This window comes from Eurypyga helias, unplaced genomic scaffold (assembly GCF_000690775.1).
Source record: "Eurypyga helias isolate BGI_N326 unplaced genomic scaffold, ASM69077v1 scaffold27010, whole genome shotgun sequence".
In the NCBI taxonomy this organism is placed as follows: domain Eukaryota; kingdom Metazoa; phylum Chordata; class Aves; order Eurypygiformes; family Eurypygidae; genus Eurypyga; species Eurypyga helias.
Window position 1 is genome coordinate 24,492 of NW_010226688.1, and position 14,434 is coordinate 38,925.

Here is a 14,434-nt window from a genome sequence, read left to right on the forward strand (position 1 = left end):
CTGGCTGAGGTGGAAGAGGCAGGGAGCAAAAGTAAAGGCATTTGTCACTTTACTGGGACAGAGTGGGGAACAGGCGAGGGTCACGGTGTCCGCAGTTACACAGTGTGGCACGGATTCATCCCTTCCTCCTGACCAGGAGTGGGGGGATCTTTGAGTGAAGAGAAAGGGGATGTCCTTGTTGTTAGAATTTCTTTCTATACTTTACAAACTGAAGACTACCAGCACCGCTTCCTTTCAGAAACTGCATACATCTCCCTGACCTTCTGAGATTCGGGAGTCTGAGAACTGTTGAACCCCCAAGATTTCGCTCTTCCTTAGACTGCTGTAACCCCAAATGAACTCCTTGGCTTCCATGCAGTATTTATGATTTATTCTGGTATAAAAAGGAAAAGAATCTCTGTTTTTAGAGATGACCTTTGCCCATTGCTGAAAATTTGGACCCACAAACTTCAACTCTTATCACCTGAATAATTCCCTTGGAAATGGGACCCGGTTTGGATGCAGCTGTAATATTAATGGCCTGGAGCTGCACAGCTGTTCTGTGTTGTGTCACCTGGTGTGCGTGTGTCCCACAAGACAGTGTTAAAGAGGATGAAGAATTTACAGTCTCCCGTAAATGCACCTCTGAGTAGGACCACTCTCTTTAAAACGAAGCAGGTTCGTAAGCATTTCCCGTATCTGGGCCATAGCAGTACCCAGCAGTGTCTTGCGAGCAGGACTGGAGAATAAATCATCTGGTTGAATCTACAGGAGGAATGTGAGTCGACAGAATGAAAATAAATGCCCAGCATGAAGCCTGGCTAGGACAGCTGACTGAGCCTCCTGTATTTAAAAAAATGCAGTGGGGTCCCTAATGGGCCGGGCTTTGGCTTTACACTTCAAATGAGAGGGAAGGTGAGTTCTCAGAGAATAGGGAAGGAAATCAAGCCGTGTATCGGGTGACAGAGGTGGCTTTTGAAGCTGTACGTGAATCAGAGAGTGAATGGTCCATCAGGAAAGTGTGTCTCTGAGCTTTGACCCAAGCAACATAGCAAGAGGTTGGAATGATGTAAGATCTTGTGGGAAAGAGCGATGATGTGACCAGATAGAAGGAAGCTGTGGGAGAGTTGGTTTGATAGGAAAAGTTCCTTGGGATCGTATTGGTACCCCTCTGAGTTTGAGTCACTATGAGAGGAAGGAGCTGTGTCTTTACACAGCTTTAGTGTATAATCAAGGACCTAAAATCTTTCCTTAATCGGTCACAGTGGTTGAGAACCAAAGAGACTTCCAGGGAACTGGAAGTCCTCACTCAGTTATTTTGATGCTCTGTTAGAATTGGAGTTTGTGTTGGTGACTTGTAACAGCGACAAGATTGTGGGTAAAAGTGTGTCTCTGTTCTGACAAAAACACCACCAGTTCAGCTGGGGTCGAGACTTGGCAGTAATTAAACTTTTAGGGTTGCTGAGTGAGTGTCTGGGGTAAGGCCTCGTGTATTTCAGGGATAAATTCTGGAGTTGAATGTGTAAATCTTTTTGCTATCCATTGTCAGCCTGTGGCTCGTGACACACTATATTTGAGAAGTAGGAGAGGTGGTAATTCTTCATCTTTGTTGCTTTAGTGTTTCAGAGATGAAAATGGAGAAGGTGTTATCGAGCCTGATAAAAGATGATCGCTTCAAGTTGCACAGACCGGGAAGAAAGGTGAGTTATTCTGCTGGTTTGGAATTGCTCCAAGTTTCATTTAGCAGTTAAACATCATAAATATTCCTCCCTTAGCTTCTGTCTATACCATATGAGGGCTTGGTATTTCCATGATGTCAGGCAGTGCAAATAATGACAGAACTGCCTTATATCACAGTTGTCCAATCTTTAAAGGGTTGTCCCAAAAGCAGTTGCTTCTAACTCTTCAGCAAATATTTTTCTAATGGACAGTAAAGGTTTCTGGCTGCAGAAGCTTTGAGCTTTTTTTATCCTGTTTTCTGACTTTTCTGCACTAAAATACTGTTGGAGATCACGCATGACACACAACTCTGAAGAAAGGAGGGAAATGCATTTGGTGGCGTGTGACTGTGACGGAGGGTGTTTTTATTATCTGTGTTTGTCTGGAGCCTAAAACAAAGCTCACAGGGTTGACAGGCATCTTTTCTTTGGCTTCCGCAAGCTTTGGGTCTGCCTTCAGGTCGCTAATTCACAGAATTCAGTCATTTGCAATTGATGTCTGGGGCGTTTCAGCGTTCTGGCAAATTAAAGCCTCCAAGAACCCTCATTGTGAATGGAAGTCAGGAATGCGTCAAGCATGATGCAGCGCACTCTTTTTTTTTTTTCTTTCTCATGTTGCTGTTTTGCCTCCTCGTTCTTTCTGTTATATCATGTATGAGCCTTTTAGTTCCCTGCGAATTACTGTTATAACTGGTGTTCTCGGTAAACAGGCTTTTGAAAGATGTTCCGTCTCCCTACATGCCCCGTATTTCCAAGAGAGACAGATCTGTGGCTCATCCGAGATACAGCTCTAGCTAAAGCTCTTTTCCACCACTGCACAGTTTTTCCCTGAAATCAGCCAATAATGCCTGTATTTACAGTGTCTGGAACATGCCTAGGATATCAACAAATATGTCCCAGTTTAGTGGTGCTTTGTTAATGCAGAAATTACTTTAAATAGTTCTTCTGTCTATAAATACTTCCCTTTTCTCCTGCGCCTGCTTGTAGGTGGGTGGCGTTGGGATTCCTTTGGAGAGTTGTTCAACAATGACACCTGTGCTGGAATTGCACTTAAATCTGTTGCTGACCTGGGACAGAACATTGTCTGTTCTGGGCTTGAGGACAAGTGTATTTTCACGGAAAGTGGGGGAAAAAACAAAAAAGAGGACTTCTTTTTTTCCTAGGAAATTATGATTTGGCTTTTGAAAAGTGGCAGGAGAAAATGACTGCTGAACATTATTGCCTCTCAGAGCCCAGTGCTTGTGGAGGTCCAAAATCGTTGATCCATTCTGAAAATTCTCACTTAAACGTCTCAGTGCCTTTGTATCCTTCTCTTTAGAAGAGCAAAAGAAAAGCCAACAAGCCTGTTTGCTACCAGGACTGATCAAATTGCTATTTCTCAGACTGTAAAATACTCCACACATCTAAGCACGGAACACTGTGAATATTCTTCTTTTGTCTTTCTCCCTTTCCTTCCAAAAAATACAAACCCAAACCGTATGTGGAAGTGGCTGCTGCTCTGGGTTTTGCTCAGCAGTGCTGCCCTGCCCGGCCGGGTGCTGCACGTGAGTACGTGTGCGGAAGGAGCGGGTTCCTTTCGCTTGTGGTTAAAGGTGGGGTTGAACTTCTCTGCTCCCTCTGCCATCACAGTGCGTAGGGTTTCGCTGTTGACTTCACTGGAGCCGAGATGTATCCGCTCGGGCTGTAGGATGGTCTGAATCTGCTGCAGGAATTTAGGAATACAGAATAACCTGGTTTTATGTGACTCAGAACCGGAAAGGATTGGGACTGAGAAATGGCGTTTCCCTTTATGGAACAAACCCTCTCTCGTCCAACAGGGATGCAGTGACAGCAGCTCTGTCAGTATGGAACAGGCTGCATCAGGCGTGACTTGAAAAACACATCACATGCAATCAAGGGTCGGTTCTGTTTGTTCGCTTTGGATTTAATTGCCATCAGAAGCTCTGTGAGAGGGCTGCAGTGCTGTCTCAGCAGCTCCGGGGACACGTTTCCAGGCTTTCAGGAGGGTTAATCTCCACCGCAGTTTCGGCACGTTTGCCGTGAAGGTGGTGCGGTAGGCTGGGACCGCAATGGGACGTGGCCCCGGACAGGGAGTGAGCGTGGGCTCGGTGTGAGGAGCTGAACCCGATCCGTTTGTTAGCTGTGCTTCCCAGCTCTCCATGCCTTGAGTCATGTGTATGTGATGGTCGTGCACACAGGAACCTCATTATAATGCTCTCCGGTGCTCATTGCCTCAGCTGAAGTCCATTACAAGTACCACGCTGGAACATGTATTTTTTGGGCTTGTGTGTGCAGCCAGGGAGCAAGCTGAAGTGTCTGTAAAATGTATATTTTATATTTAGGTGTATAAAATATATATGTGGCTATGTCTGGGTGTGTGAATGTTCACCTGCCTACAAAGAGAATAAATTTGATCTTTCAACTTTTATGGAGGGGGGCAGGGGGACTTGGTGAGTTCTAGAGAAGGTGTGTGGAGGTTAGTAAAAAGTTGTTATTAAAACAAAATCCTTCATTTTGTTTTGAAGTATAATGGAAGCAGGAGATGTTACAGCCTGGGTTTTTTACTTTTTTTTATCCTTTTTTTTGCTGTTTTAAGGATGAACTTTTCTGCCTCAGTCTAGTTTTATTGTGTTTCAATCTCTTCTCCCATTAACATATTCTCTTCATGGAATCGGAGGCTTTCAGGGCTTATTCCAACCTCAACCCTAAAAGCTGCACTCTTTAAAATCAGTTGTTTTTCTTCTGAATGTCTTTTCCTGGTGTAGTTGGTGGCTGGGGGAGTCCCCCTCATGTCTTGAACCCGTTAAATAACGGTGTAACCAGACCCATTTCTTCTTGTAGCTTGTAGATATGGTTATTGATCACAGTCATTACGCTGCTGGTTAGGGATCTGCCAGGACAGGCTCTTCCTCTAACCGGGCACCAGAAAAGTCCTGCTACCCCACCGTTCCTCCGCAATGGCAGTAGTGCTGCTTACTTAACAGATGGGACGGACTCATCTGGGTGGAGAGTGGGTCAAGGCCACCTCTGGGGTAGGCTTTTCTCTTTTGGATCTTAGATAAACGGGTAAGGTCTCAAATTAACTGTCCTCTTCATCCAAACCCGGATACGAGGAGGATTAAAGCTTGCTGAGCGTAGAGGATGGCTTCCAGTGCACTTCCAGTTGTATCTGATGTGTCCAGGCACTCGCATGGTGTGCAGGTTTTATTTTCACACTTTGGCTCAGAGTCAGTCTTAAATTTAGATTTATTTTTTTTCAGATGAACCTCCCTGGAAGGCAGGAATCAAACACAGATTTTTTTTTTTTTAATTTTTTTTTTTTTCATGCCCATTAGGGGGCAATTTGAAAATGAGATCTGTCTCAGGGGGCTGAAGGGGATAAAAGACAAGGTGGAGCTGGGAGGAGGGGAGAAGCTGTGTTCCGGGTACATTACGTTTCCTGCCATTTGCTTTTTTTCATTAATTTCTCTTGGACTGACCTCACACTTTGGAAATTATGCACCTAGTTTTTATCCCTCATTTTTGTCTTACTTTTTTTTTTTCCTTCCCCCCAGCACCAGGAAGAAGAGATGCCTCATTTTGAAACCTAAAGGGGGGAATAAGAAAAGTCCTTTGTAATATATTGCCATATTATCACTAAATCCCCTGACAGTTGTGACACAGAAGCAAGTCACCTGTCACTTAAGCTTGAGGTCTCTTTAATTTTCTCCTGGAATTCGCACCAGGCTGTCTTTAATTTGAGGCCTTTATTGGAATTCTGAAACCTTTCTGCCTCCCCGGTGCTCAGATCTATTCTGAGTGCTGTTACAGAATGTATACAATAACCAACAGAGGGATTCAGAGGGGGCTGAAGCACTGTTTATTTAACACTCTGGAGGGATTTTCGTGCTTATTCGGTCCTGGCTACCCGGCTTTCAATATCGCTTTGACAACCGTTATGCCCTTCTCATTAATTTTAAACAGTTAAAACACAGGAAAAAGAGAAAAAGTTTTCATTATTAAAGTGCTTTACTTTTTAATAACAGAGGATTCTGTCCGCCGGGGGAAAGGGCAAACCTCACTAATTTCACATTCATATTAAAAAACGCTGGGAAGGTGACACTTTGTGCTGCCAGGAGGCTTAACAAAAGAAAAGTGATGGGGGCTAGGAGGAGCAGGCGGGGGGAGAAAGTTTTATGTTTCACGTCAATGGAAACTTGTTAGTCGCAGCGACGAGTGTCCACTTCGGGGAGGCAGCTCCGCTCGTAGTTCATTAAGGCTCTGCAGCGGCTGGAGGCTGTCGCAGCTGATGAATAGGTGGGCGTGAAGTCGAACGAAAAGGGGTCTGTGGAACGGGCTGCGTTGTGGGTCTTTCTCGCGTGGATTTGGGGACAGGTAGCGGAGACCAGAAATCTGGGAGACCTAAAACACCCACTGCTGTCTCAGCTGGAGATGGGGGTGGGCAGTCAGTCCGGGTGGTGAGTGAGCAGGAGCTCTAGCCCCACGTCTGCTTTGCTGAAGAATCATCCAGTGGCTGGAAGCTGTGGGATCCTCAGTTCAAAAGAGGGCACCGGGCAGGGAATTCAGGCTGCGTTGGGGGTCTGTCTTGGGGCGGATGTGCTGTTAGGCTGTAGAGCGGCAGATGGGGGTCAGCAAGACGCAGGGTGCCAGCAGCATTGCCTGGCTCGGTGGTCACCCAGGTTCATGGCATCGGCGTGGTACGGTTCCCCGGGCTGGCAGCAGTGCAGGGGTGATGCTCGCAGCTGCGAGGGAGGGGGGTTACGCAGCATTAGCACGCACATCTACCTGGAAGGGACAACAGGATTGCTGCCTTGGCACAGGCCTAGTGCAGAGCTGGATGCTTGCTTTCGGTCAGCCCTGGTGAGATGAGGGGCTGTCCAGTGTCAAGTCACTGCCTTGGATCTGGCTCTCTTAGACTTGGATGCTGGTTCCTGTCTGAGTAGCTTTTGAGACCTGTGGCCCTTTCTTGGAGCGGTTCGCATCCATGGATGCTTGGCTGTGCACTTTGCTGTCAGTTGCCCATCAAAAATCCTCGTTTCCTTGTCCACATTTCCTTTCTCTGCCTGGGCACTTTAGAGAGAGAAACAGCCTCTTTTCTCCTCCCAGTAACAGCTTGTTCCTAGGAATGTTTGCTTTCCCTTTCCTTAACTGCATCCTGCGGTCTGATCCTGGGATGGCTGGAGCACATGCAAAATGTCCCTTTTGGCCTGAAGAAGCTTCCTCTACTGTGCCTGGGCATTTCGTATTCTAGAGGGACCGTGTGATGGCAGTTACCGTTAAGTATGACTTGCTGACAGTGACAAAACTTCACGTAGGCATCAAGAGAGGGCAGTTCATTTAGTTGGCTTTGGTTTGGAACGTGGTCTGTGTTCTGGAACTTGGGGGGGAACACAGATCATCTGCCCCATGAGCACCAGGAACAGGCCAGGTGTTTTGGGGAACTGCACAGGGGAACTTGCAACATCAGTGTAAAACTGTTGGCCTGGGGACTGGGGGGCGTTATTCCAAATAACTCCAACGGAAACAAGCAGTGGTAGCTGGGAAAGAATATTTAAAAAGGGGCGGGGGGGCGGGGAAAAGAGCGAGGGAAAAAGTTACATGATCGATGTTAGAAAACACAAAATTAAAACTGGTTTTCTGTCCGCGCCGCACAGCGCTCACTGGCTGCTCTGACTTTAACATCTTTATCGGTGGGGTTTTTTCTCTAGTAATATTGAGAGGATTACCTTTGTTGGCCCCTGGGTGGTTACTGTGTGATTTTACTGTTATTAAATCTATTGTAAACTGCTTCATTATTCCTGACTCAAATTCTCTCTTTCCTCTAATCCTCCCACCGCCCTTGCAGAAATCTGGTGGCACGGACCCTCAGGAAGTCCGGGAGCGGGCCACGGTTTTGCAGACCAAATTTGAAAATTACGTTCACTCCGGCGAGGGGACGGTCCGATGGGCAAAGAAAGGTCAGTGCACTTCTCTTCGGCACATTCCAGAAGGGCTCGTGTAAGCTGCCACGGCTTGCTTCTGGGAGAAAGCTTCAGGGAAAAGGCCTGGAGGAAACATTTTGGGGCCATTGGGCTCTGTAGGGGGTTGAGATGGGCCCAGAAGGCTTTGTGATGATATTAAATGTTAATTTCTTGCGTTCCCTTATTACGTGCAAATGAGGTTTGATTTTGGCTTTGGGGAGGATTCACGTCTGAGGGCTCTGACCCAATCACGAATAGATTGTGTGTGTTACGCTGGGAGGGCCACGGCTGCACTGCTTAACCACATCCCGCTGCAATACCTGCTACAGGCTTTCGGTTTGTCCCGGGATGAATTTGAGACTGAGACAGGATGCCCTGGGAGCAGCTCTTACCAGGCAAGGATCTGGAGGTTGTTGGGGGAGGAGTGGGAGATAAATGAGAGAGGGTAACTACTCAAAATGGCAGGAAGAATTAAAACTGGGATGGATTTAATAATGGCGGCTAGGTGCAAATCTGGGATTTCATCTCCTGCCTTTGCCAAGCAGGAAGCACAGCAGTTGTTGCCGAGCAGTACAAGAAACTCTTCCCTTCTGCTTCCCAGTTCGGAAAATCCAGATGAAGGTGGATTTTGGGGAAAGATGAAAAACTTGCCAGGGATGTGGTAGGAAAATAAACACGAAGCGTTCTCCTGAGAGGAGCTAAAACGTGGTGCAGTGTAGGCACCCCTCTTGCGTGTACTGTCCTGCTGCCCAGTAAGGCCGACCTGGGTGCGCCTGGAAACAGAACAGCTGTTGGAAAGGGAATGTGGAAAGTCAGGCCCCAGAGATCCTTGACAGTTACTTGGAATCTGGTTATTAAATACTGAGACAAGTCCAGAAAATGCAAACTCTTTATGCAAGAGACTAAACCACTCTTGCTCACAATATACAGGACTAGAGTCTCCCCTTTTTTTTGAGTCTCCTCTTCCCACATGTGTTCCTCTGATAGTTTTCTTCACCTCATTTGTCACTTTGATCTGTCAGAGCCAAATCCTGCTCTCTAAGCTTGCGTGGAAGTCCTCTTGGATTTCGGTTCTGCAGCGTTTCTGGTTGGGTTCGGATGAGCGGGGTGCTGAGGAGATGAGTTTTAATGGTCTGCATCATTTCTGTGTACCATTGTATATACCTGCTGTACACGTGTGCACACAGGAGTGGCACAAGTGTGCTGTGTGTGCTAAGTTACATAAATCATCTACTAAGGGCTCCAAAACGAGATGGGGAAATTGGCCTCTGAGCTGTACGATCTCATCATAGAAACTGGATAAGGGAAGGCTGTTCTCAAGATAGTTCAGCATTAAAATGGTTTGGAATTGTGAGAAGGGGTTGTTCAAGAGGTCAGAGGTGCTGGGTTTTGACTCCCTGACTTGCTAGTTGATGCCGCAGCAGAAGGACCACAGCTCCTGCTGTAGCTGCCTGCGCTCTTCTGCACGCTTTTCATGGTGTACGGCCCTGGTGATGGGGTGTTTGAAATCCTGCTTTTATTTTTTCCTCAGGGTTTCAAAATCCCTTTCTCCTCCAGGAAGGTGTTCGAGGCCTGCTGCACGAGCAGCTCGCTGCGCCCATCCGCGGGTGCGTCGTGCGACTTGACTGGTGTCATTACTCTTACAGCTGCACTTGTAAGTCCACAGTCTCAAAGCACGTGACTGACGTGATCAAACCCGTGACTCTGCATGGAAGAGCTTCTTGTTGCTCCTCTGGGATTCCTTATACCCCATGGGAACTTCTAACCTGAAATGACTGTGGCGGGGAGAGCAACTGAAAGGCGCTGGTCACCCTCAGACCTCCGCGGTTTCTCCGCACGGCGTTTGTCCCTGCGCACGCCCCACGCACACTTGTTGCCGACCTCAGCGCTGAGAACTTTTTCAGCCACCAAACAGAAGTACAGAAAAATCTATCAGGAAATGCTGAATTGTTGTGCATCCCATTTATCTTGTGCAGGAGTACCCCACCTCTTTTTTTTTTTTCCCTACTCTGCTATCTACATATGCAAATTTTCCACTGCTGAGTGGCTTCCATAAGCCCCTTCTTCCTCCCCTCTGCGCCAGGCATCATGAATAATTAACATGGCAGCTGGCTTTTGCTTTCATGGCAGACAATCAATTGGAAACTGTGCCAGAGATGCATTTGTTTCTCTCTCTTTTTCTCTTTTTCCCCATTTTCTGACCTAGTCAGTGTTAATAAGCAGTGTTTTCGCTGCAGCCCGCTTTCAAAAGGCGAGTGGCTCCCTGCCCACTCACCCCTTCTGCCTCTCGGCCCCGTGTTTTCCAAACTCAAATCAAATGGTTCAGTGAAGGTGCTGCCCTTCAAACTTGATTGACTGATCCGCAGTGCGATGGGTGGGAGGAGGGGTAGGGCTGGGTCCTGCTACCTGAAGGACGAATCTCATGAAGCGTGGAACACCTTTTGGGAGATGGAAGCCTCTCATCCGAAGGGTTGCATGGTGATAGGTACTCTGCTTTGGAAATCTGGGGACAGATCGAGCTCAGGACACCGATCCTTTGTGCCCCTGGGGTTACAGAAGGGGTAAGGAAGCAAGCCCTGCTTTTCTCCTCCATGTTTCCCCATTTTTTTAGGCAATAGTTGAGCATTTTGCCTCATCCTTTTTGTCCTCAGCACCCGTGTACCGAGAGGGACAGCGGCGTTACAGGATCCCACTGCTGTGGCACGATGCTTGGATCCATGGCAGTTAGGATGCAGTCTTCCTTCCTGTTCCCACATGCTCCGTACGCTGGCAGAGTGCCTCCGCCAGTTTATCCAGCCGTGCGGCTGAGGCTGCGCCCTGGGGCCGGCTGGGAACCGGCTGCCAGCTGAGCACGTGGTGAACAGGTTATGTCACCTGTCTCATTCCGTATCTCGTTACCTCTTGTCCCCTGTTTCAACAAAAACCCAACAAACCAACTTACCTAACCTCCATCATACGTAGCTTCTTTTTTCCTTTGACTTTCCACACTTCCGTTTCCTATGGAAAAGTGCGGATGCACAAGCACTAAGGACCAGTCTAAATCCACTCGTAGGTGGAGGCCAGTCTGAGTCCCACCCCAGGCTGGTGTGCGTTGCCCAAGTCGACGTTGGTGTGCCAAAACTGTAACAGCTCCAGCAGTTTGCTCCTGTGGGCTTAGGATGAGGTAACTTATGTGAATTATTGCCTGACTGCTGCTGTTACCGGTCTTTTTGAGCTGTTTTCATGAAGCTCCATCTATTTGATCACCCAATTATAAACGAATTCCAACTTAGAAAAAGAAAGCTTTTATTACCTGGCCACTACAATTGCACATAACCTGGAAAACATGACTCTGGCAACACTGATAGTGAAGATGTAAACAAGAATCACACCCACAGAGGTCGTCTTCAAATCCCGTGGGTGCTGTAATGAACATGAGCAGCTCTGAGCTCCGCAGAGGTGAGACCGTTGTATGAGCTGAGGTTTGGACCTGCTGGTACCGCAGGACTGTTGGTTCAGCTTTGGGCTGGCGTCTTGCAGCTCTCCCCGGTTTTGCAGGCTCTGACTCAGGACTGGATCTGGCAGCTGTGGGCAGGACTTTGGGAAGGGCAGGGGGCCTTTGACACTGATTCTCTCTCATCTGGGGAGTTAGGACCAGCAGCCTGTCCTGTCTGAAGAGCTGCGGGAGGTGAGCTCAGCCTTCATAATAACAGGATCCTTACTCTCAACCATTTCAGGCAGCTGTATGAGCTCCAACGGGACCGAATTCGGAGCAAGAGCAAGTTCTTATTGTTCCGTTTGAGGAGTTACACCTTCTCATAGCGGGTGAATTTGATGAATAACTTTATGAAAGAAAGGAGCAGAAAAGGGGTTTTGAGAGCTTTTGAGCTGGTTTAAAGCCCTCGGAAGGATGGTCATCAGATGAGACACCAAGATGGGGTATTTGGAATTTAGCATTCTCTTTCTGGGAAAACACCGGTGTCTGGATGCTCAGGTGCCTCTAAAAGAGTAACGTTGTGAAATTGGGAGGAAGGTGCGAAAAACTCAATCTTTTCTTCTCATCGATTGGGAAAAGGAGTTCACTTTACTCAGTAAACAGAGCTTTGATGGATTCCCTGGGTCCTTCCAGGAGCTGATCTGCTAAAATGACATTTTTATTACTGTTCATAAACTCCAATCTCCGGCTGCTGCCAAGAGATTAGACATAAGCTGTGGGCAAACTTGCTGGTCCGGTGGCTCAACAGGCAAGGGCAGGAGAGGTTGGAGTTTAGAGCTTGCTGCTGTCGGGGGTTGAGAGGGAGAGGAAGACGTAGGTGGTGGTTGGAGTCAGGGCTCGGGGGACAGGAGAGATTTAGCAAGCGGAGGAGCAGCAGGGGATTGAAGGGAGGCGTTTTCTGAGCTGTAGAGTTTCCTTACTACAAGTCCCCGTATTCCCCACAGCAGAGAGGACAGCCTGGGTGTAGTTAATGTTCCGGGTACGTGGAGGAGCAGTGGTAGTGTTCGTATTAGTGGATGATCGTCTTTAGAGCAATGAGCCCTGAGGGAAGGGCATTACAGGAATATAAAGATGTGAAGGGAAATTTGCACACAATTCTATTATTTTTCCCTTTTGAGAAGGTGAGCTCTGTTCTCAGTGTGATGATGAGTTAGGAAATCCATCTGGCTCTCAGATATTTATAAGGGACTATCTAGTAACTGGTGAAAAATGCATGGACTACTGGGACTGTAATATCAGAGGAGTCTTCCTATGCCATCTCCATGCTTCCCCTTCCCTCTCTTCATCCCTGTATCTATTCCCTCTCTCCCCTTATCTGCTTCCATTTGATGTCAGTGACTCCAGTGAGATGTGCTGCAGACAGCACCCTTTCCGGCAGAAGGGGCATCCTTGCAAGGGGCAAACCTAATGCAGCTTTGTTTCCGTTCCTAATGCTTCTCCACCCCCTACCTTCTCCTTTCAGGATCGTACTATTGCTATCAACCTTCACGGATTTTTAACGTGCCAACCTTTTCTACCAGCTGCTGACCAGAAGGTGTCCCAAAGGACAAGGCCAACGTCCTTTCAGCTGGAACAGCTGAATCTTGAAGTGTATATATATAAAAATGCAGTAGCAAACAGAACTTACTTTGGGTTTATGGGGTTTTTTTTCCTTTTTCCTCAGCACTGCAGTCTTTCCTGTGTGCCTATACCACCTATCCCAGGAACCTCAAGCACATCTTCCACATCAAATCTCTCCACCTGGGTCACGTGGCTAAGAGCTTTGGCCTGAGAGATGCCCCCCAGAACCTGACTGCTTTTCCAACTGCAAGCTCAAAGAAGAAAACCAAACCCAGACCAAAAAGGTAGGCCAGCTTGGTGTCACGTGGTCTTCCACAGCTCAGGAAGAAGCTGTGGTGTGCTTTGCTACTCACGGTTGTTGTGCTTGCTCCAGGACATGGGATGGTTTGGGCTGGAAGAGACCTTCAGAGATCTAGTCCAACCCCCATGCTGGGGGGCAGGTCACGTGTGGTTGTTCCAGAGATGCTAAGTCATGCTGAGCCATTGTCTTAGGCTGCACTCTGAGCTCTTTCATTCCCCTTTTTCTAATGGCTTAGAGAGCCTAAAAATTACATTTATTAAACCAACTTGGTTGAACATTTGAGTTGGAATTCAGTCTTAAAAAAAAAAAAAAGACAGCAACAAACCAAAACAAAGCTCACTTTGTAGTTTGACTTCTGATAAAGATGCTCTTTTTTGAAGGAAGCTGCCAAGTGTGGGGATGCACCCACATAGGCTGGCCTGGGTTTTGCTTTTCCATTTTCTGAGCCCTTGAAAAACACTCTTTATGAGTCTTATGAGCAGAAACAGCCTAATTTTTATTTGTTCATACTTCACCGTCAGGGTAGGAGACCTATCCTGACGGATGGGGAAGGGTACAGGCAGTGTTCCAGAGCAAAGCATGAGACTTCCCATGTACTGGAGTGGTTCTCTTTGTTGCGCAGGTCTTGGTGGCTAGAGCTCCAGCAGCAATCCTGTTGCTGTGGCCAAGCACCTCCATAGTGGAACCTGCCAGGTTTTCCATTCACATCCCCACTTCCAGTTGCATGGTCCTACAGAGAGCTACAATCCCTGGCAGTAGCAACTCTTCATCCTCATCCCTGTCTAGGGAAAGGCTATCACAGATACAGCTGTGCTCGTAAGTACTTGCTGTTGGTGTAGGGCACAGAATGATAAAAGCATCAAGGAAATAGCAGAGAAATGAATATTTTCGCTTCTCAAATTTGAAGTTGCCTGTCCTGTGCATTATGGGCAATGCTGCATGAGTGCTGATTTATCTCACAAGATAGTCTCTTCCTTCCTGGCCTTGACAAATACCACTGCATCAGGAGCAAAGTACGTGTCGAACTGACTTTAAAGGCCTCCTGTGGCCTCCTCTGGCCTTTTTTATTGCCTTTTCTACAGAGTCTTTTGTAGTCTTTCTCCTGCAGTTTCACCAGCAGTTTCCTGGCTGTCGGATTTGCCATGGGACAAATTGTGTCCATCCTCTCAGAATGGCCAGCTGCAGCTTGGACTACTTATTCTTCTCCCCAAGGAGATGTTAGCTTATATCTGAAGGGAAGGAGTGCAGTGTATTTTTTTCAGTTATTAATTATATGATCGAGTGTAGTTATAAAAGTACATGCCCAATTCAAAAGGCAGATTTGTTGGCAGAAATGAACGTTCTACAAACTTGGCTCTGCTGCCTGTAGATTTAAGTAGTTCTGGCAAAAGTGTTTCTGCAGAATCATGTGGGATTTCTCCCAGGAAGAGCCTGTAGCAAA

At 47.3% G+C, this 14,434-nt stretch overlaps 1 protein-coding gene across 1 annotated transcript in view; it reads left to right on the forward strand.

Moving 5' to 3' along the window:
* The window catches only part of DDX31 (DEAD (Asp-Glu-Ala-Asp) box polypeptide 31), a gene marked incomplete at both ends in the record, with an annotated part of 36,419 nt that extends 23,443 nt beyond the window's left edge, over nt 1-12,976 (forward strand). The window contains 3 exons of the mRNA XM_010154107.1: nt 1,598-1,679; nt 7,543-7,654; nt 12,796-12,976. Of these exons, the coding sequence (XP_010152409.1) occupies nt 1,598-1,679; nt 7,543-7,654; nt 12,796-12,976 (375 nt within the window). The remainder of the gene's footprint in view (nt 1-1,597; nt 1,680-7,542; nt 7,655-12,795) is intronic.
* Nucleotides 12,977-14,434: the final 1,458 nt, after the last annotated feature.